General features: G+C 27.4%; 3 protein-coding genes across 4 annotated transcripts in view; 1 reads left to right on the top strand and 2 right to left on the bottom strand.

Moving 5' to 3' along the window:
* Positions 1 to 1,953: 1,953 nt before the first annotated feature.
* On the bottom strand, positions 1,954 to 3,267 carry LOC122511694 (putative uncharacterized protein DDB_G0277255). The gene has a single exon (XM_043627104.1). It carries the CDS (start codon positions 3,265 to 3,267, stop codon positions 1,954 to 1,956), a length of 1,314 nt encoding a protein of 437 aa, XP_043483039.1.
* A 2,159-nt stretch (positions 3,268 to 5,426) lies between these two features.
* Positions 5,427 to 6,885, top strand: LOC122511675 (39S ribosomal protein L16, mitochondrial). The gene is made up of 6 exons (XM_043627080.1): positions 5,427 to 5,591; positions 5,709 to 5,783; positions 5,905 to 6,065; positions 6,141 to 6,269; positions 6,401 to 6,511; positions 6,613 to 6,885. The coding sequence occupies exons 1-6, from the start codon at positions 5,552 to 5,554 to the stop codon at positions 6,826 to 6,828; spliced, it is 732 nt and encodes a 243-aa protein (XP_043483015.1). The 5' UTR covers positions 5,427 to 5,551; the 3' UTR covers positions 6,829 to 6,885.
* Positions 6,886 to 12,046: 5,161 nt separating this feature from the next.
* LOC122511673 (transmembrane protein 132E) overlaps positions 12,047 to 20,758 on the bottom strand; it is a 114,630-nt gene continuing 105,918 nt past the window's right edge. The window contains exons 8-12 of one of the 2 annotated variants that reach the window (XM_043627077.1): positions 19,290 to 19,656; positions 18,746 to 19,184; positions 17,925 to 18,328; positions 15,141 to 15,406; positions 12,047 to 14,160 (exon numbers count right to left, since the gene is read on the bottom strand). In XM_043627077.1, coding sequence (XP_043483012.1) covers positions 13,533 to 14,160; positions 15,141 to 15,406; positions 17,925 to 18,328; positions 18,746 to 19,184; positions 19,290 to 19,656 — 2,104 coding nt within the window. In that variant the 3' untranslated portion in view covers positions 12,047 to 13,532. The remainder of the gene's footprint in view (positions 14,161 to 15,140; positions 15,407 to 17,924; positions 18,329 to 18,745; positions 19,185 to 19,289; positions 19,657 to 20,758) is intronic. The other variant, XM_043627078.1, reaches the window with a different exon arrangement.

The raw sequence follows: 20,758 nt of genomic DNA, 5'->3' as shown, positions 1-20,758 counted from the left end.
AAAGAATTTTCGTTAGAAAATTATTCAATTTAAAGCTAGTGGAATAAAATACTAATAATAATCTAAAAAAGATATTTACAGTTTACCAAATACTTAAGAATAATTATTTTTAAATTTGATTTTTGAAGTTTTTCAAATATATACACGTTAGTCATTGTGTGTAATAGACTTAACAATTTGCATATTCAGGACTGTGGATTGCATTTAAGCAAACAGCTGTTTTTCCACAGGTGAATCAAATTTATAGGTTAGGTCAGTACTGTAATATGTTTTTGTTTGGATGTAAAAATTGTCAATTATTTTATGGAAATTCAAAGGAATAATGTTGCATTTTTTTACAAATTAAAATTGAGCAAGGGGAGTTGCTCATGTCTCTCTCCCCCCTTTTACCAAAAAAAAAAAATTTCGAATTTTTCTACTCGATTTGTCTCCAAGAAATTTGATTTAAACCATTTTCAATTCTTGAAATGCTAACGGAATCAATTTTTAATTGATCCATTAAAAATTTTTAAGACATTCAAAACTGAAATCACATCTGTAAAAGTAGGTTTTGAATCAAAAGTCGGTTTAACTATCATGTTGAAAACACAAAATTCTTCATATTGAAAAACAATAACATTACCAACTCTAAACTTTCAGAATCTTCGTTAAGTAAGTCGTTTAATTTCATTATGTTTTCGGTTAGTAATTGCTTACTTATTTCTGTCGTGAATTTTCTGTTAGCTGGTATAAAAATTGCAAGATTATTGTCTCTCATATATAAACTGTCTCGTGAAATTTTAATGCAAGAAAATTGTTCGTCACGTAAAGTATTGTCTTTTGTCTTGTTTTGATTGTTTTTGCTAGTTGAATTAACATCTAATGGAAAGCAATTTAAATTTGTGTTTTCAGGACTTACACGATTAATAGAAAGAAAATTATTTCCCCTTCTAGTAATCGTTGTAATAATTATGTTTAACGTTATTACTCGACTTTGTTTCAGAATTAATCATCAATTCAAGATCACTTAAAGTTTCATCATCAGAAACATCAAAATTAACTTTTTCAATACTTTTTTCAAGTGCAGCCTCCCCGTTTACAGGATAGAGTGAAGGACAATTTTCCCTACACTCAGTTCCAATATGATTATTTTGTAATAACAACACATTTTGAAGGACCCATATCGCCTCATCGCGATATGAGATTTTTCAGAATGGTAGTCAACCATGCTACCACACTTATCTGACGAGTGACGGATGTCACTACGTACAGACCAATTAACGTTAACGTCAGGATGATTTTTTTTGTTTTTGACTGCAGTCTCACCTTCTGTGTTGCGGAGTCTGTCACAAGAATTAAGTTTACCATTTTTATTGCTTTTTGATTCATTATAATCGCTATCCCATTGAATGCCGAGAAAAGCAGCTTCGATTCGAGAAACAGTTTCGTCGTCGTTTAAGGAATCATTGGGAAACACAGGTGTCATATGCACCTTATGTAATGGGTTTGGATTATTTCAAGTGGATCCACTTTGTCATTAAAGGAAATGTCATTTCTGCTCTCGAGCTGCTTACCTCCACTCATGTCAATAGGATTTCGCGACAAAGCATTTGCGTTAGTGTTAGTAACGCCCTTTTTATAAACAATTTTATAATTATATTCACTTAATCGATGACGCCATCGAATCAATCTTGAATTGTGATTTTTCATATTATGAAGCCACACTAGCGGCTAATGATCAGTTTGAAGTATGAATTTTCTGCCAAAGAAATATGGTCTAAATATTTCTACACAAAAATAATAGCAAGAGTCTTAGAAAGAGGTAGGTTACCTCTTTTCTCAAGAAAATACATTTTTCCGGTTGTAAGGTGAGTTTAGCAATTTCGAGACGTTCGAGAAGCAAAATTAATTTACGTGTATGTTCTTCTAGGGAGTTCGCGTAGATGACGATATCATCCATATAGACAAATAGTTCTATATTTTGGAATCCGGATAATACTCTGTCAATAAGTTTTTGGAAAGTGGACATACAGATCGATTCTTTTCTAATTCATCAACACGTCTTTGAATGCAAAATTGTTGAGTGTGTCCAATTTTATTACAATAGTTACATTTATCTCTATTCCGTTTTCCATTACCTTTATTAGAATGGTTATTATGTTTGTCTTTATTATTTTTTTCTTTATTGTCAGTTTGTCTGTTGTCTTTGTTATTGTTGTCTTTCTGTCTGTCATTATTCTCGTCATTTTTGTTGCTATCGTCTGACTCAGAGCTAGCACGATGCCAACAGTTCCTTGAAATGTGTCCTTTTTTTCCACAAACATAACACGTTAAATTTTTACCTTTTTTATCAATGTTATTAACTTGTTTTACTTTTTTAGCTTCAGGTTCATCTTTCTTGGAACCGTTCGCACACTGCTGCTGAGAATCAGCTGAGCGTTTACCAAATTTATTTAAATGGTGTTCAGCCTGTAAAGCAAATTCAGCTGCTTGTTGAAGGCTAGTTGGATAACGCAAATTAACACGAATTTCGATTTGTGGGAGAAGTCCTCCACAAAAAGACTTTGTCACATATTGGTCATGCTCCAATATTTTTACATTGTTATTTAGAGTAGGGTAATCTTTGCGAGCTAATTCTGTTAATTTAAAAAGGAGTTTTCGGGCCTTGGCCACGTAAGAAATCATAGATTCGTCATCGCTTTGCCGTAAATTGGCAACATCAACAAAAATGGTAGAATAATCATCGGCAATTGAAAAACCTTTTTCTAATTCTGAAAGGAACTGCTTTAAACTTATGGCTGAAGAGTGTGCCATAAATTCTTGAGCTTTTCCTTTGAGTTTTCGTTTTATGTATTTTAAAAGAATTGGTTGATTTTCGGGTCTTGTGTTGTCGAATGCTTGTTGGCATTCTGAAATAAATGTTTGAAGGGCACTGGATTCCCCATCGAATTCTGGAATCAATTCTACAGTTTGTTTCAGGGAAACTTGTGGTAACTTGTAGGATGTTGAAGGATTGTTAGAACTTTGTTCTTCGTTTACTGATTGATTTGATTTTGACTTATAAGATTCTGAAACTCTTGATACCATTTTAGCTAAAGAAAGCAAATCATTATTCGTGAGAGTTGACACAATACCTTGAGATTCTGTATTTTGATTTGGATAATTATTTGCATTTGGAGCGCTATTTTCGTATTTTTCAATGTCATCAAATTCTAAATTTTCATCTAAATATTCTACACTCATGTTTGAATCGTCACTCTCGCACTCATTATGATTAACATGCTCCATTTTGTATACTATATATATGAGTATCGTAACTTAAAAATATAAATATTTAATATAATGTTAGCGTTTTTGAAATATTTAAATTTTACTGTATGTACAAAAGTACATGAAAGTTTTCTCTAAAAATATTTATATTTATTTTATATATATATTAAAAGTTCTTATTTGTAGTCAAACCTTTTAGTTGATCAGTTCAAAATGTTTAAAGTTTCTTAAAAATTATTCACTTCACTATGAAATGCGAAAATGACTTTGTTTTCCTTTAAAAGGATTCACTCCCGCACTTAAACTTTCACAAATGGAGTAGTTGGCAAGCAGCAATGAAGATCAGGAACATGAATCATCAGTCTGTAGTATCGGTTTGTAATCAGGAACTATTTGTAGTTACAGGTGAATATATTTGCAGAAATACGAAAAAGCCACCAGGATGTTTTAACAAAAGAAATAAGGATCTCAATAATGTTTTCAATGTCTTTATAGCAATTAAAATAAATATGAAAGTTTTAAATTTAAATGTCTCTATTTATTTATTTTAAAATGTTTTATCACTTGATAAAAGATAAATGTTATAAAATATCACTTTTAAAGTTAATATATATTTTTTATTTGGGTTTCTCACTGTTTTAATTGTAATCAAGTTCAATGTTCACTTTAGAAGAAGAGATTTTCACTGTTTCTTTTCACTATTGTCCAAAAATGTCATTTTTGAAAAATTTTAAAAGTTCAAAATTCCCGTACTAAGGACCGGACGAGCCCCCAATTTGTTACGAGCGGTACTATGGGTACTGTGCAAATTCACTCGTATTTGATTCGCGGATTCATTCTTAGTAATATCCCTGAAAAGGGACCGGGAAATTTCAAATAAATACAGAAGTAATTCCGTTAAAACGGAGGGAAAAACTCTTACGAATAGGAGGAACCAATTAATGATTAATATTTATATTAATCAATTATTAGTTCTACTTGCTTCGTGAGGAAACCCTTTTAGTTTATTATAAAAGTCAACTTTACAAAATGCAACCTTTCGGTTCGAGATTAGTCTTAATACTAAAGAGCAACGAGAGGAGATCTGCGACTCCGCTCTAAGTACATAATAATGTTCACTGCGCAAGTCCTGAGTGACGTACGTTCATCACCAATTCACTGTACATTTCTATACACTTCTCTTCTCATCAACTGTACATTTTACACTCATACAGTCATACTCATTGTTTCTAAAAGTCATACATTTATCAGACATTACAAATCAAATATATTACATACTGTCTTATTCTATTTCATTAATTAATAACAATTATTGTATTTTATACGCTAATAAGTTTTATAGTTTATTTACACTTAATAGTTTAAACATTAATTAATATTTATGAATATGATTACACATATTATTAACAAATTATTAACATTAGTTATGAATAAAGGAATGAAACGCATTTTGCCGAATTAATGCGTATTTCAAAACTTCTTTGTCAAAGGAAAAGATATTCGATACTTATTTAGATTTTGTTTATATGAAGTATTCCTAAGTGGAAATACCAAGAAGACTTTAGGGAAATATAATAGCTTATTTTACGAGTTAATTCTCGGAGCAGATAAAGAGGTTTTTGTGTATATATTTTCCAATATTTATTCTATTTAATAAATTGAAAGACGATTCGTTTTATAATTCGAAATCTAAAAAGCTGTGCCATCTCTCACGATTTAGAATTAACATTTTACTTAAAATTATTAATTTATATTTAAATTAATTAAAAGAAATCTCATCGATATATCGAGATTCGATTTATCGATTATCAGTAGAGCGAGATAAACGTCGCTCGTTACAAAACCTCGAAAGCTGAAATCCCCGAATGCTCAAAACCTTGAAAGCTGAAATCCTCGAATGCTCAAAACCTCGAAAACTCAAATCCCCCGAACGCTCAGAACCTCGAAAATTCAACTGTTCGATAGTTCGATTATAGTTTTAGCGCGAAATTTAAATTCAATGTAAAGAAAATAATGAATTTGTAAATCCTTAATGAATTTTTAAATAAAATTTATTACTATAGTAATATTTTGAACCAATATATCATAATTAAATCTTTATTTTATAATTATTTCATTATTTAAATGAAAAATTAGCAAAATTTGTAGATTTATCGAATTTCGATATATCGAAACCTGAGCCTACATTCAGGTATAGCAAAAGCATGAGCAAAAGGTACTTGTTTGTTGTTTTTATGCTTTTTTAAATAGAATATTTATTCATTATAAAAGGGAATAAACAATAATTATTTAAAAAAACAAAATGTCACTAACTAAATTATTTTCTAAACTAAGTCTATCATGTAAGTATGAAGAACAAATCATCTATTAACTTGTTTTTCCTTCTGAATGAGGTTATGTTCTTTCTATAAAAGAAATTCTAAATTGTTTTTAATAAATTTTGTATTTTTTATTTACAGTGACAATAAATAAATCACTTCCTCGTTTAATACAAACAGCAGGACTTCGTGTTTACGAAAAACAACCAGTCTATGGTAAATTAGAGAGAAAATTATGTTTTTTAATCTGTCTATTACATTTCTTTTTTTATATAAAAAAAAGAGACTTAATTAATTAAATAAATTCGGACAATAATAGAATTATTTTATTCTATAGATGAATTTGAATATCCGGAAAGAAGAAGACTTAAAATTTATGAGAGAGTACCACAATATCCAGCCTCGTTAAAACCATTTAAAATGCAGAAAAGATTACGTTTAATGCGTGGCCCAGAGCCAATTCATAATTTTTTACTACATAAACAGTATGGAGTAATTGTATGTATTTTTTTAATTCTATTAAATAGTTGAAAAGTTTTCAATTCTAATGAAGAAGTTTTTTTTCCATTCTAGGCGGAAATGGGTGGTCGATTGAGATTCGGTCATTTTGAAATGATACGTTTTGTTGTACATCGAAAAATTCCCAGTAGCTGTTTTGCACTTTATCGAATAGATCCACCGTGGCAGCCACTTACCAAAAAGGTTAAAACATAATTATTCAAAAAAACTATTTCAACAGCAAGTTTTGATTAACTATTATTTATTACTAATATTTTTGAAAGAAATTGAAGATTTTATTTGCTAAAGAAAAATATTCTTTTCTCTAAATTTAGAATCCAGGAACAAGAATGGGAGGTGGAAAAGGTGCAATCCATCATTATGTTACACCAGTAAAGGCAGGACGTGTCATTATGGAGATTGCAGGACCGGTTGAATTTGAGGAAGTATGCAAATAATTTATATTAGGAACTTTTTCATAATAAAAAATGAAATCAAGAAAACTTAAATGAATAAAAAACCTATTCAAAAAATAATTTTTTTTTAGGTGAAGGCGCAACTTGATGAAATAGCACACAAATTACCATTTAAAGCTAGAGCTGTAAGTCAGGAATTAATGGAAAAATGGGCAAAGGTGGAAAAAGAAAAAGAAGAAAAGAATTTGAATCCCTATACATTTAAGTATGTTGTTCAAAATAATTTCGTTGGTTGTAATAATTGGATATCACCTGTTGATAGAAAATGGTTTGGAAAGCATCGGTAAATAATCCATTCTTGTAAATATATTTCAAAGTTGAATACAAATTTTACGTTATAAAAATTATTTCTTAATTCAAATTTCCAGAATTTTATTTTCATTTTAATGAGTGTCTTTTTTGTTTGCTTCATAAACTATTAAATTACTACGACTTCTAATACAAAACCTTCAATTTTTTCTATTTCTGACAATTTTTTTTTAAATAACTAAATTCTTGAAGAACTATCATAAAATTGTTACTTATAAATTATTTCATGAATAATTTCACTTAAATATTTCAAAATTTAATTTTAAAAGAGCTGCATTTACAATTTTCATACATAGATGAACTTCAAAAAGGTTTTAATTTGAAATTTTATAAAATTTCAATTTTGAATGAATTTTAATTAGAAATTTAAAAGAACATAGATTTTTGGAAAATTTCAATAATTCAAATTCTTTTGAAACTTGCTAAATTTTTTAATATATATTTAATTAATTATTAAAAATAATGGATTCTTAGAAGAATTTTAGTTAAAAGCAATAAAAGAATTGAATTTTGGATAAGTTACAAAATGATTACAAAAATTCAATTATTTTCAGAAGTAATAAAATTCTTCGTAATTCAATTATTTTCAAAAACTTTCCTCAATTCAATGATTCTTAATATCTACTATTTTAATAAAATTTTCCAAAAGAATTCAATTATTTAATTAAAATGTTGTTAAAATTCTACGCAAACATTTAATTATTTTCATAAATAATCAAAATTTAACAGGAATTCAATTATTTACCAATTTTTTTAATAAATTTCTTCGCAATAATTCAATTATTTTCCTAAACATAAAAACATTTTTAAAGAGATTCGATTATTTTTATAGATAATAAAATTCTTTTCAAGAATTTAATTATTTTGATAAATAATAAAACTCCTCGCAGAATTTCAATTATTTTCATCGAAAGAATTCAATTACTTAAAAATTTGTTGATATCATTCTTTATGAGAATTTAATTTTAAGAAACATTCAATTATTTATTTTGTATTTAAATAATTGAATTCTTACAGAACTTTCTAATAAAAATTCATTTAAAAATAATTAATTTCAGTTAAAATTTTAGATAATAATAATTTAATATTAAAAACATTGTATCGAATTGTATATCATTCAGTCATTTTTAATTTTTATTAGAAAACATGAAGATATCGATCACTGTGAGTCGAAAAAAAAATAATTCTTATAAAATATTCTTATAAGTATTTGAATTTGAATGTTTTGAAAAATTTTAATTCCTACGGAAAAATAATATTCAGGGGTCAGGGAAAAAGTCAAAATTTTTGTCTGGAAATCAGAGAAAAACAAAATTAAATTTTTAATGCATCCTTGAAGAAAAAAATTGTGGAATAAATAATTTTTTGAAAAATCGGAGAAAAATGAAATGAAATAAATGACAATTATTTTTTTTATAGTACAATTACAATATTTTATATATCTTTGACGACGGTTTGGTGGTAACAACAGGTGAATACTACATATTGTACATTGAGTAGGCAATAGTCGTATCTTAATATATATTCATTAGCATATCATTTTTTGAGGACGATGACGACAAGTTTCGATGATAATGAGGGATGACCAATGAATAATGATTTTCAATGAATTAATGATGCATTTTTTAATGACAATGAAAATGATAATTAATTAGCAGCGTTCGCATTATATAATATTATTAACAATAAATTCCTTATGATTATTGTCGTCATCGTCGTCTTGAAAGTAGCGCTTGATAACATACTGATAATTGCTGCTTTTTTTTGGATTCGTTTTTTTTTTTATTCTTATAATTAAGTATAGTGACGCTGTGTCAAAGGAATGATTAATTCGTCTTCGATTCCTCACCAGAATCTCTTTTTTTTTTAAATTCAAGAAAGAGCTTTTTCTAGTTTAGTAAAATTATTTATTCGATTTCCATTTTTAGGCAGTCACCCATTTCCAAAATAAAAACAAAACAAATTTTCTAATGTAAAAAAATCTTATTAAAAAAAAAGTTTTTTTTAATTAAAAAAAGAATCTACGAAAACAAAAAAGAATTGTTCCCAAAATTTTATTAAAACTAATTTTTTTTGAGTCGTTATTTCGAACACGATCTTTGGGTGTTAAAATTGACTTGATATTTTTATAATTCTAACTGAAAATTTTTTTTTGATATATTCTGTGGCAGTAGAATTCGATAGAATCTATAGAAACCTAATTCTCTTTTTTTTTGTGCGAATTTGAATTCTTTATTGACGAATCAATCGTCATCTCTCTTTTTTATAAAATGAATATCGGATCAATTCCTAAATAATATATTTATGCATTTTGTACTTGAACGAATATTTTTGACACTTATAATCAAATCGTGTGTCGAAAAAGAAAAAACGTCGCAATTCGAAATCTTGAGACGATATGTTTTTCATTTTTTTTTTTTGTCATTTTTATATAGATTTTTTTTAATAGAAAGCTATAGGGTGATAAACAATCGACGACCCGTTACACCCTGGGAAATTTATTTTTTGATAAATAAAAATTCAAACGACACGTTCCTTTGATAAAGATGGAAAGGTCATTTGCGATTTAAAATATTTTTCGGAGAATTAATAAATTACAATTCTAAAAGAACCGACATTCCTTCTTTCTTTTCATTGACAATGAATTTTTTTTGCGGCAAGAATTAAGCAAAGAAGCGAAAGAGAAATCCCGAAAAGAGAACAATAAATCGGGAGGGAGAAATATTTTTTTCTATTTTCTATCTCATTTTTTGTGGAATTAAGAAAAATTATTAGGTATGTAATAATTTTTTTTGAGATTACGACACTGAGAGAAAGTGGAAAAATTGATTTGAGTGGCGATCAGTCGTCAACTGTAGAAGTACAGGGAGTATTCCTTTTTTTCTTAGTTAATTTTATATATATATTTATATAATATATTGTATATAAATTTTTTTTTCGTCTTAAGTCGCGTACGCTACACAACATTGCGATCTACGTTTTTTTTTTAATGCAGGACACGCGATAGCGAAACGGCAACCTGCACTGGACTAGATTCTCGAAGGGGAATTCGGCGCTCTATTTTTTTTGTAGTAAGTTTGTTCCTTTTTTTTCTTTATTTTCTTTTTTTTTCTTTAATCGTCTCGCAGTCGCCGCGTTCTTATCGAAACGTCGCTTTCGCATGTACACACTACTGAGTGCCACACACAAAACTTACGGCGTGCTAAACACACACATTTACATTATTTAGATAGATACTTTTTTCGACACGCATTTTTTTTCTCTCTCTCTCGTTCTATTCAATTTTTTTTGTTTGTTCACAAATTAAACCCTTTTTTCCCCTCAATATTATTTTTTATTCGTTTTTAATTCCTAACGGCTTTCGTCGTGTCACTTAAAATTTATATTATGTCGGCGCTTTTGCGTTTCATTCGATGGATGCGAAATTTATTTTTTTCAAAAATTACCAGAAATATTAATAATTAATTAATTATCAAGGTTTTCTTTTTAAAAACCGATTATCAATTTTGCAAAAGTAGTGTTCGAAATTTCGCAGCAATCAAATTCCACGCGGAATATTTCTTTTTAATCTTAGGCAATATTTCTCGGAAGCAAACATCGATTTTCAAAGCTGAAAAAAGAGAATTTGGAAAAAAATTTCTCCGCTTTTTTAAAAGTAGTTTTTTAGTAACAAAAAATTCTCTCAATTTTCAGACTTGTAAATCAACTTTTCATGGCATGTATAGAAAATTTTTCTGGAATCGATCGCAAGCTATTTTTTCAGTACTAGTATTAAAATCCTTTTTTTAAATTAAATAATTCAGACTTGAATCGATAATTCACATTCGATATAATTAAATTCAGAAAAAAAAAATAATTGGAGCAATCGATTCCGAATAAAATGAAAATGGCAGACGTTCTTAAACTTGTCGCGAGAAAATATAATTTTCTTAAATACATCATTTATTCTCGAATATTTTTTTGAGTCTCTTTTTCTGTTTTTAATTCGAAGTGTTTTTTTTTCAGCGACAAGTTTATACAAATTTAGAGATCCTTCAAATTAGATCAATTTTTGTCCTCTTGAATAATAATTTATTATTATTCTTGGCGCTGACGCGTAATATATATTTAATATAATATGTATGTTTATATGTACACAGTCTTATAAAGCAAAATTTACAAACATCACAACGCACGGTAAGATCGAACGAGTATTTTTCATTTTCTCGAACGTAACTTGGGACGTAGGCAGACTTTTTCTGATTTGTAGAAGAGCAGATTTTCAAGTTTAAAAAGCTCTCTCTCTCTTTTTTTCCGCATGAGAAATGAATTTTTCATGAGAAAATGTCGAAATTTGTTAAATATTAATTCTAGAAACTAAAAATCTAATTAACGTAATACTGAGATGAACTGCGAAGATTCGAGGTTAATGAATTTAGCTCATTTATGAAAAAAAGGAATCGAAATATTTTTGCGAATACGAAAGAATAATTTGATTGAGAAATGAAATTTCAGCTAAATTTAGTATTTCTAAAATAAATTTTTTAAAAGTTTCTTTTTTTTTTGTTTATAAATGAGCTTTTAGCGAAGGATTCGTGATGTCGATGAATTAATTTGATAACACCAAAAGAGTGATATACTTCATTTTGAAGAATTTTGTATATACAATCGACAGACTTCGATAACAATAAATTTATATTAAAAATTGACAAGTTTTCTTGCTGATAACTATAATCAGTTCAACAGAGATGAGCAATTAGAAAGTACAATAAAGAAATTGTTTTCTTTATATTTACTTCTATTATTTGCTAATTGAAAAATAGAGAAAAGTTAAGATCATAATTTTATGCTCAGGAAAAAGAATTATGTTTACGAAGAATAGAATAAATACAAAAAAAGAAAATACAAAAATACAAAAATAAATATTAAAATTATATTAGATATTAAAATCTATAAATAAAATAAAAATTTAAATATAAAAAAATATTTTTGAAAAATATAAATAATAAAATATAATTGAATAAGCGTGAATAAAGATTAATTTATGCAATTATCACAGGAATCGTATAGTAGAAACAAAATTTCAAACCTTTTAATCTCTAATAAACTTTTCAATATAATTTTTACTTTTATTCAATATTATTTTTAATTTCATTTGATTCATTAAAATTAATTAAATTATTAAATTAATTTAATAAAGAATAATTTCAAAAAAAATTAGTTAAAATTAAATTCATTTCAAATATTCCGATCGTATAATTTTACAAAACTTCTTTTTTCCCGGGCATAAAAAAGAGCTTCTGTTAAAAATGTGTCTCTCGATATTTAATTACCATAATTACAAATAGCGATTTATTCTTGAAAATTGAGATCAATTCTTAAAATTTCTATTTTTACTATAAATGAATTATTATTTTCAAGTTTGACATAATTAATCGGTCTATCTTGCAAAGATGGAATTAAGAAACACATTAACTTTTTTTCAATTGAATCATAAAAATTTAATTTTTTATTCTCCTTCTACTTTTCACTTAATTTTTCCGATTTTACTGTCTGTGACCTCACGTCCTTCACGTTTAGGAACCTTTTTTTTGTCATTTAAAATGATAAATCAAATTTGGATTTTCTTTTAAAATCCTTAAAAAATCACGATTTTTTTAAAAATCATTGCTACGTCTGTTGATCTTTTTTTTCTCTCTTTTATCCCATCAGTCAAATAGAGCCAGTTTTTTTTTAAAGATCGATTATTTAAGAGTGTAATTTGATGTGCTGCTAGGAAGCTGACTAGAAACATAATCTACAATAAGTTTCGAATTTCCCTGCTCAATTCGCTCTACGCAACCAAAAAAAAAGGAAAAAATATATATAAAAAGATGAAATTCTAATTTTTATTTGCGTGCAGCAAAGCGTCAGGGAAATCGTTTATTCGCGTCTATTGCTTTTTTTCTTTTAAAAAAGTGATGCTTTCCGATTAGCCGCGACTCGTTCCAAGTTTCGGTCTTGATGAAAAAATCAGTTTTTCTTAAATGCTTTAAACAAAATGCTTTAGATCAAAGCTGAAAAAATTTATTTCTGAGAAATCGTATCAATGATTGAGAAAACTAGAAAATAGTTTCTTTTTGTTGGTAGAGTTTAAAGAGTAAAAGGAAAGACTATTATTGTCATTAAAAAGGTTTTTTTTGTACTGTTTGAACTCTTCCTTCGGTTCTCGATTTGAATCGACGTCTCTGAGATTTAATTTTTACAGCTTTCACAGTTTTTCTCTAATTTGGAAAAAAATTGCAAAAATTGCTTTTTGAATCGAAATTTTTTTTTATAAAACTCAAACTTTTGTAATTATCGAAGTATTCTGAATTGTAACATATTTTTCAATATTTAAAATTAAAATTTAAAAATTAATATTAAAATTAAATTCAATATTTAAAATTAAAACTTAAAATTAATATTAAAATTAAATTCAATATTTAAAATTTAGAGTTAAATTTAAAATTAATATTAAAATTCTCTTTTAAATAATTAAAATTTTAGCGTGAAAAAATGACTGAATTTTATTAAAAGAAAAACTTTGCACAAAGCTAAGGGACCGATTCTCGTGTGATAATAAAGAAAAGCCGGTTTCAGCGGCTTTTTGACGAGTCGCGGAAATTCGGAAAAATCAACACGTCTACAAACTCTGATCACCTGAGCGATCAAAGGCCCTTTTTCAGGCATTCGATTCCTTCAGGTTATCGAAGTACTGCATAATCTGATTATAATCCATGCCAAGATTGAGATCATCCATGGGAACAGCTTCCTCTTGTTCATGATTCGATGAACATGAAGACGAGGATGATGACGATGAGAACATTGGATTACCAATGACAGTCGCTCTCTTTACCTCCCTTGATTTTGCGCACTTAATTCGCTTTTCGTCATTATTTCTAAGCTCAACAAACGCAAGTTCATTATCTTTAGTGTTTGACGTGGAATTTTTTGAACGATAATTTTTCACGTGCTTCTCATGATGTCTATCGTGATGTTTCTCGTGCTTTTGATTATGTTTATCATGATGCTTATCATGTTTATCGTGTTTATCATGATGCTTATCGTGTTTATCATGTTTATCATGATGTTTATCGTGATGTCGATAATTACCATTGTGACTTGCACTTGCCGTTCGATGATGACGTTTCCGCGGTGTCTCCGGAAGTCGAGCTAGAACTCCCGTATTTCGATGAGGAGGAACCGGAGGTTTATAATCGTCATTTCCATTTGCGTCGTCCGTCGTTGATGTCATTGCTGAGGGCGGTAAAATTCCGTGCGGTGGTAACGGCGGCGGCACATCGTCATTACTACAAAACAAAAAGAAATTTATCATTTTTTCTATTTTGTTTTTCGAATTTCATGAAATTGATTAAATTATTAAATTCTTCTTTAAATAAATTATTTTTATTAATTTTTTAAAAAAAGTTCTTTGAGAATTTTCAAATCCATTTGTTTAGACTTTAGAATAACTCAATTTATACGAAATTTCGATTATTCTGAAATTCATCAATGAAATATATTTTAGGAAAAATTCATATTTGCAAAGATTTTAAGATTATAAGAATTTTTAATGAAAACCCTTTGAAGATGTGAAAATTGTAAACCTAATTCTTTTAAAATTCAATTAATTTTGAAATATTGAAGTAAAATTATTCATTAAATAATTTATAGGTAATACTTTTATGATAGCTCTTCAAGAATTAAGTTATTTAAAAAGAAATTAATGTCAGAAACAGAAAAAAATGAAGGTTTTGTATCACAATTCGTGGTAATTTCACAGTTTATGAGGCAAACAAAAAATGCACCAAAATTCAGTATTTTCTTATGAATTCTGAAAATTAATTTTTTCCATCACTTTCAATAAAAATCCCTGACTTTTCTCTGAATTCCCTGACCTGTGGGAACGCTGTTCTAGAAAATACAAAAATTTAACGAATAAAGAAAGCGAATTAAAAACAAAATTCTAAAGAAATAATTCATAAAATAAAAATTTTAATTTTTATACAAAAATTTATCATGAAATTAAAAAAAATATATTCACGAGAAACAGAAAACGTTTTACAGAAAAAAAAGAATCGAATAGAAACATTTCACGAGGGAGAATTGTTGATAAAGAAAAGCGTTTTACAAGGAAAGGATTATCTCTTTCTCTCTTTCAATACAAGAAGTGAGAGAGCGCAATTTTCTCGTGAAGGAAAATATAAAAAGCGTTGTTATTCTTTGAAAAATGCACAACAAGAGAAGAAGAGCTGTGCGAAATATTATTTATTCAAGGGAAATCTCTTACTTATTTTGTGCGAGAGCATTTGCTGTTGGTGCAGTTGGAACAATGACGGGCTTCGTTGAGTTCTGTCCGTCCATGGACTTTTTGATGAAGCTATATGGCATTTTATCCCTCTTGCAGTAAGTTGTAGTGTCGATGGGTGCCGAGGGAGTTGCTCGTACCACCGAAGGTAACTCGATGTGATTAGGATTATCAAAACTTGTACCCAGCTCAGCAGCATCCGTAAGCGGATTATTCTCTCCGGCGAGCGGATTGCTGGTTACACGAACCTTAACAAGATAATCAATTAATTTTCGACAAATTTCTAGAAAATTTTCAATATATATGCACAATAAAGCAATTTCCCTTATATCGGAAACATTCCACGTTTTAGTACTACACTAATTCTAATCAAAACAAAATTTACATAATGAGATTCATTAAAAAAATAATTTTATATTATTAAAATAACAAAATTAGATCTAATTTAAACTAATTTATTTTTTAATTTAATAAAACTAGGTTTCTTTGACCAAAAACAGAATTATGAATTAAATTATTAAAATCTTGAACTCGAAAATTTCATGTAATTGAAAATGAAAAATGTTTACTTTCTTATCCTTTTTACAATATAAATTCAGGGTTGCCACAAAAATTTGAATTCAAATAATTACAAAAAAAAATTCAATTAAACTTTTTTAAAAAAATTAATTCTATACAATTGTTAGTTAAAAGAGGAAAAATTCATATTTGAATTTGAAAGCTTTTGAAAATTCAATTATTTATAAAAATTCATGATATAATGCTTTTAATATTCAATTATTTTCTAAAATTTTAACCTAATATGATTTTTAAATCAATTAATTCAATAATTGAATGTTTCTTAAAATTTAATTTTTACGACGAATTTTATTAACAACTTTTCAAAATAATTAATATCTTTTAAGGAATTTAATTAAAATTTTGCTGAAATTTATTAAAATAAAGAATTTTATAACATTTTTTGACAATAATTAAAAACATTTTGAAGAATTTTATTACAATTGTTATGAATTGTAAAATCTTTCGTAAGAATTTAATTATTTTCATAAATAAGAAATTTCTTCGCAAGAATTAAAATATTTTCATAAATAATAAAATAATTTGCAGGAATTGAATTATTTTATAAAATATTTAAAAATTCTTGGAAACAATTAAATTATTTTTATAAAACGTAAAATTCTTGTTTAAAAGAATTTAATTTTCTATGAATAATTTTAATATAATTTAATAGGAAAATCTTCAATTAGAATTAATAATAAACACGATTATTTTAAAAACTTAAAAAGAAATTCTTCTTAAAATTCAATAATTTCAAAATTTTCAGTAAAAATTATTAAAATAATCTTCATTAATTTTTAAGAATATTGAAATAAATTCTTAAAAACAATTCAATTATTTTAAAGAATTTTAATAAAAATCTTTACAAGAATTACATTATTTTCAAAACAAATTTAATTTCATTTAGTCGAAAGAATTCAATTACTGAAAAAAATGTTGATAACATTCTTAAAAGGAATTCAATTATTTTCAATTTCTTTGATAAAAGAATTCAATGATTTTCAGTACATTGACAATTAAATTATTTCTGAAAATAATTGAGTTCTTCAATAAAATTTTATAAAAACATTTTTAAATAAATGAATCTCTGGGAAAAAATTTATTATTTCTACAAATAATTGAATTTTTGCTAAATATGATAAAATAAGTGAATTTTTGAAAAGAATTTTATAAAAATATTGTATTTAAAATAATTGAATTCCAACAAAAATTTTATTATTTTTAAAAATAATTTAATTCTTGACAAGAATTTTTAAAAAATTTTGAAATTAATAGAATTTCTTCAAAGTATTTTATTACTTTTCAAAAGAATGGAATTCTTGTGATGAATTTTGATATTTATCAAAATAATTGAATTTTGGAAAAGAATTTTATAAAAATTCCTTAGAATAATTTATATTATGGGAAGAATTTTGTTGTTCGTCAAAATAATTGAATTCTTTTGCAGAATTACTTAAAGATTTTGAATAATAATTGATTTTCTGCGGCGAATTAAAAGTATTTAATTAAAATAATTGAATTATGGCAACGAATTTCATTATTTTATTGAATAATTGAATGTTTCTTAAAATTAAATTCTTTCGTCAAGTATTAATAAAATTTTTAAGAATAATTGCATTTTTCGAGGAATTTATTTAAAATATTTGATATTCTGCGATGAAAATAATTAAATTCCGAAATGAAATTTAATTATTTATGAAAATAATTGAATGTATTTGTAAAATTATATCAAAAACTTTTTTCAATAATTAAATTTTGTAAAAATAATTGAATTTCTTCAACGAATTTTATTATTTTTGAAAATAATTGAATTCTTGTGATAAATATTGTTATTTATGAAAATAAATGAATTTTTCAAAGAATTTTATTAAAATTCCTAAAAATAATTGAATTTCCGTGAAGAATTTTGTTTTATTTATCAAGATAATTGCGTTAAAACTTTTGAAATAATTAAATAATATTAAAAAATTCATTCTTGTCAGAAATAAAAAAAATTTTGAAGGTTTTGTATTAGAATTCATGGTCGTTTCATTGTTTATGAGACAAACAAAAAAGAGACCAAAAATTCAGAATTTCCTTATAAATTCTAAAAATTAAATTTTTTCCAGTACTTTTAATAAAAATCCCTGACTTTTCACTGAATTCCCTTATTTTCCTGAACGGTGGCAACCCTAATTCTATATTGTCACAGGTGAAAAATTTAAAAACCTGTTGAGGTCCAGTTCCGGCTCTTTCGAGAGTGGCACGTCCAAGCCAGACCCAATCGTGAGCGTTGGTTGTCGATTCTCGGGGTCGTCGATTTTGAGCGAGTTGACTGGCAGCGGCTCTCGCTGCTCCAAGGCCAGGAAGTCCAGGTAGCGGTGAGTCCGCCGACTGTGGTTTGAATTTACTCGTGTAGACGACACAGGACACGACAAAGACGACGATAGCGAAGCAGAAGGCCGCCAAAAGCACGTACAGTCCAATTTCCATGGGCGTCATTCGCGGTCCACCCTGATGTCGAATGCCAACGCCTCCCATTCCCCCTGAAGACATGCCATTATCTATAGCCATGCGGTGCTGTCTTGCCTGCATCGTTGGTGTGTGGTCGTTTTCGTCTTTTAGTGGTAAACCTTTGCACAAAAATTAGAGAAAGACAGAGAGAAAGGGGGGGAGGATGCGTGCAAAGCGTGTTTTCAAACTAGAAAGCGAGAAATTCAAGCGCTGCTTTTGCCAGATCTAGATCCTTCTTTCTTCGAATTAATTACTCAAATTGCAATTTACATTTAATAATGATAAATATTCAAAATACCAAAAAATATTTGGTTATAGTAATTAAATATATTTTTAATGTTTGGAGAAAGTTTACCAAAAATCCAAATCTGGAGGAAATAGAGAAGAAACGAGAAAAAAGAAAATGTAGAAGAAGAAGAAGAAGAAAAAGAAGAATCAAAAGGTAAAAAAATAAGTTTCTTTGGCGGTTTTTTAAAAGTCGAATCGACTGACGACACACGACACAAACAAGAGTTGAACGTTTTGTCAATAATTACCAATTAAAATATCATTAAGATCGGGTGCACCGTCTTTGCCATTTTTTCGCTCTCTGTGATGAGAATTGCCGCCAAGTGTGCCGCCATCGTTTTGCACGAATTCAGGTCGATTTGGTAGATCGCTGGTAGCGAAATCAACCTCGACATTGGCGGTTGATGTCGCCAGTGGCAGACTTGGCGTACCTCTCGTCGTTGGTGTTTTCAATTTTCTCCCCGACAATCGACACGAGTCGGCTAGATGAAGGGTCACTTTCAACAGATCACCGCGACCTTCGCCAACGGCAATCACTCGCGGATGATGCGACGCCACCATTGGCGCAAAGGCCACAACCTCTGGATCTAAACTCTCCACAACGAGATGATAATCCGACACTGCAATCTCCCTCAAGGGTGTTCGAGAGCCGTCCGAAAATTCCACGTCAATGTCCAACAAACCCTCCTTTAAAAATAGTAATTTTATTTTAACAATTTTAATTGTAATTCAATAATTGTAATTGTTATGATTTAGATTTAGTAAATTATTTTAGATTTCGATTCTACACACCTGATATTGAGCGGTGAGTTTCCTCGTGACCGACGTTTCAGCGATGTATCCATTTTCAATAGTCGAATCAGGATTTATCGTGAGTTGCAGGCCGGAAACGACTTTCACGGATAATTTCGAAACGGCGATTCGATCATTCCCAACGCGCACTTCTTTTGCCCCAATCACACGTCCGGTGATTGGCGACAGAACTTGAACTTCCGCACGACCAATACTTCGACCCTGGACTATTTTTCCCTGGCTTAGCGTAGCAATTCGTGGATCCGAGACTCTCAACATCGAGAGCACCAGGTCCGTAATTCGCAACCAAGTTCGACGATTCACGAAATAGGAAACTCTTCCCGAGTCGTGATCCGCCGCGAAGAATCTGTAATAAGAAAATAGATAAAATACATAAAATAAAGAAAAATAAAAAGAAATTGTAAAAAAATCTGTTCGCAGTTTGAAGTAAGGTGCCGTTTGCTTTCTTGTTTCCTAACTTTTTAAATAATTTTCCTTTTTAAATGTTTTCAATTTTAAAATTAATTTACTGAAAATCATTGAATTCTTGCAAAGTATTTATCAAAAAATTTGAAAATAATTGAATTCATTTCAAGACTTTTATCAACATTTTTTTCAATAATTTTATTGAATTCTTTCGAGAAAATGTAATTAAAATTGTATTGAAAATAAGTTAATTCTTGTAAAGATTTCTATTACAATTTTTTAAAATAATAATTGAATTGTTTTTGAGAATTTATTTCAATATTCTTAAAAATAGTGGAGCCTTTTTTAAAATAATTTTTACTGAAAATTTTGAAAGTAATTGAATTTTATGAAGAATTCAATTATTTTAAATAATAATTATAATAAAATTCTTTGCAAAAAGTTAATTAATAAAGAATAAAAATCTTTGTAAAAAATTTGATTATTTTTATATAAATAATAAAATTCTTGTAATAGGATTTCACTTGTTTTCAATACAATTTTAATTGATTTCTTCGAAAATTTCAATTATTTTAAAAAATCTTTTAAAAATTCTCCGAGAAAATTCAATTATTTAAAAAAAGTAATTAAATTTTTCACAAGAGTTCAATTATTTAAAAAAATTATAATAAAATTCAATTCAATTATTTTTAAAATAAAGAAATTTTTGTTGGAATTCAATTACTTTAACAACAATTTCAATTGAAATCCAAGGAAAATTAAATTATTTTTAAAAACAATTGAATTCTTCGAAAGAATTCAATAATATCAATAAATAGTAAATTTTTCCTAGGAATTCAATTATTATAAATACAATTTTAATAAAATTCTTCTAAAAAATTCACTTATTTTTTGAATTTTTGCAAAAATCAAATTATTTATAGAAATAATAAATTTTTTCGCAGAGATTCAATTATTTAGAAAAGTTTTAATAAAATTCTATTGAAGAATTCAATTATTTTCAGAAATAATTTAATTGTCGATGTATGTACTTGAAAATCATT

Source organism: Leptopilina heterotoma, unplaced genomic scaffold (genome assembly GCF_015476425.1).
Source record: "Leptopilina heterotoma isolate Lh14 unplaced genomic scaffold, ASM1547642v1 Lhet_89, whole genome shotgun sequence".
In the NCBI taxonomy this organism is placed as follows: Eukaryota; Metazoa; Arthropoda; class Insecta; order Hymenoptera; family Figitidae; genus Leptopilina; species Leptopilina heterotoma.
The sequence above is the reverse complement of the archived record's forward strand: the minus strand, read 5'-3'. Positions and strand labels throughout refer to the sequence as shown.

Bases quoted from the DNA above. Each gene is read 5' to 3' on its own strand.
- LOC122511675 (XM_043627080.1), top strand. From the start codon at position 5,552: ATGTCACTAACTAAATTATTTTCTAAACTAAGTCTATCAT. The intron at 5,592-5,708 runs GTAAGTATGAAG...TTTTATTTACAG, and splicing joins TTCTAAACTAAGTCTATCAT to TGACAATAAATAAATCACTT. The intron at 5,784-5,904 runs GTAAATTAGAGA...TTTATTCTATAG, and splicing joins CGAAAAACAACCAGTCTATG to ATGAATTTGAATATCCGGAA.
- LOC122511694 (XM_043627104.1), bottom strand. From the start codon at position 3,267: ATGGAGCATGTTAATCATAATGAGTGCGAGAGTGACGATTCAAACATG.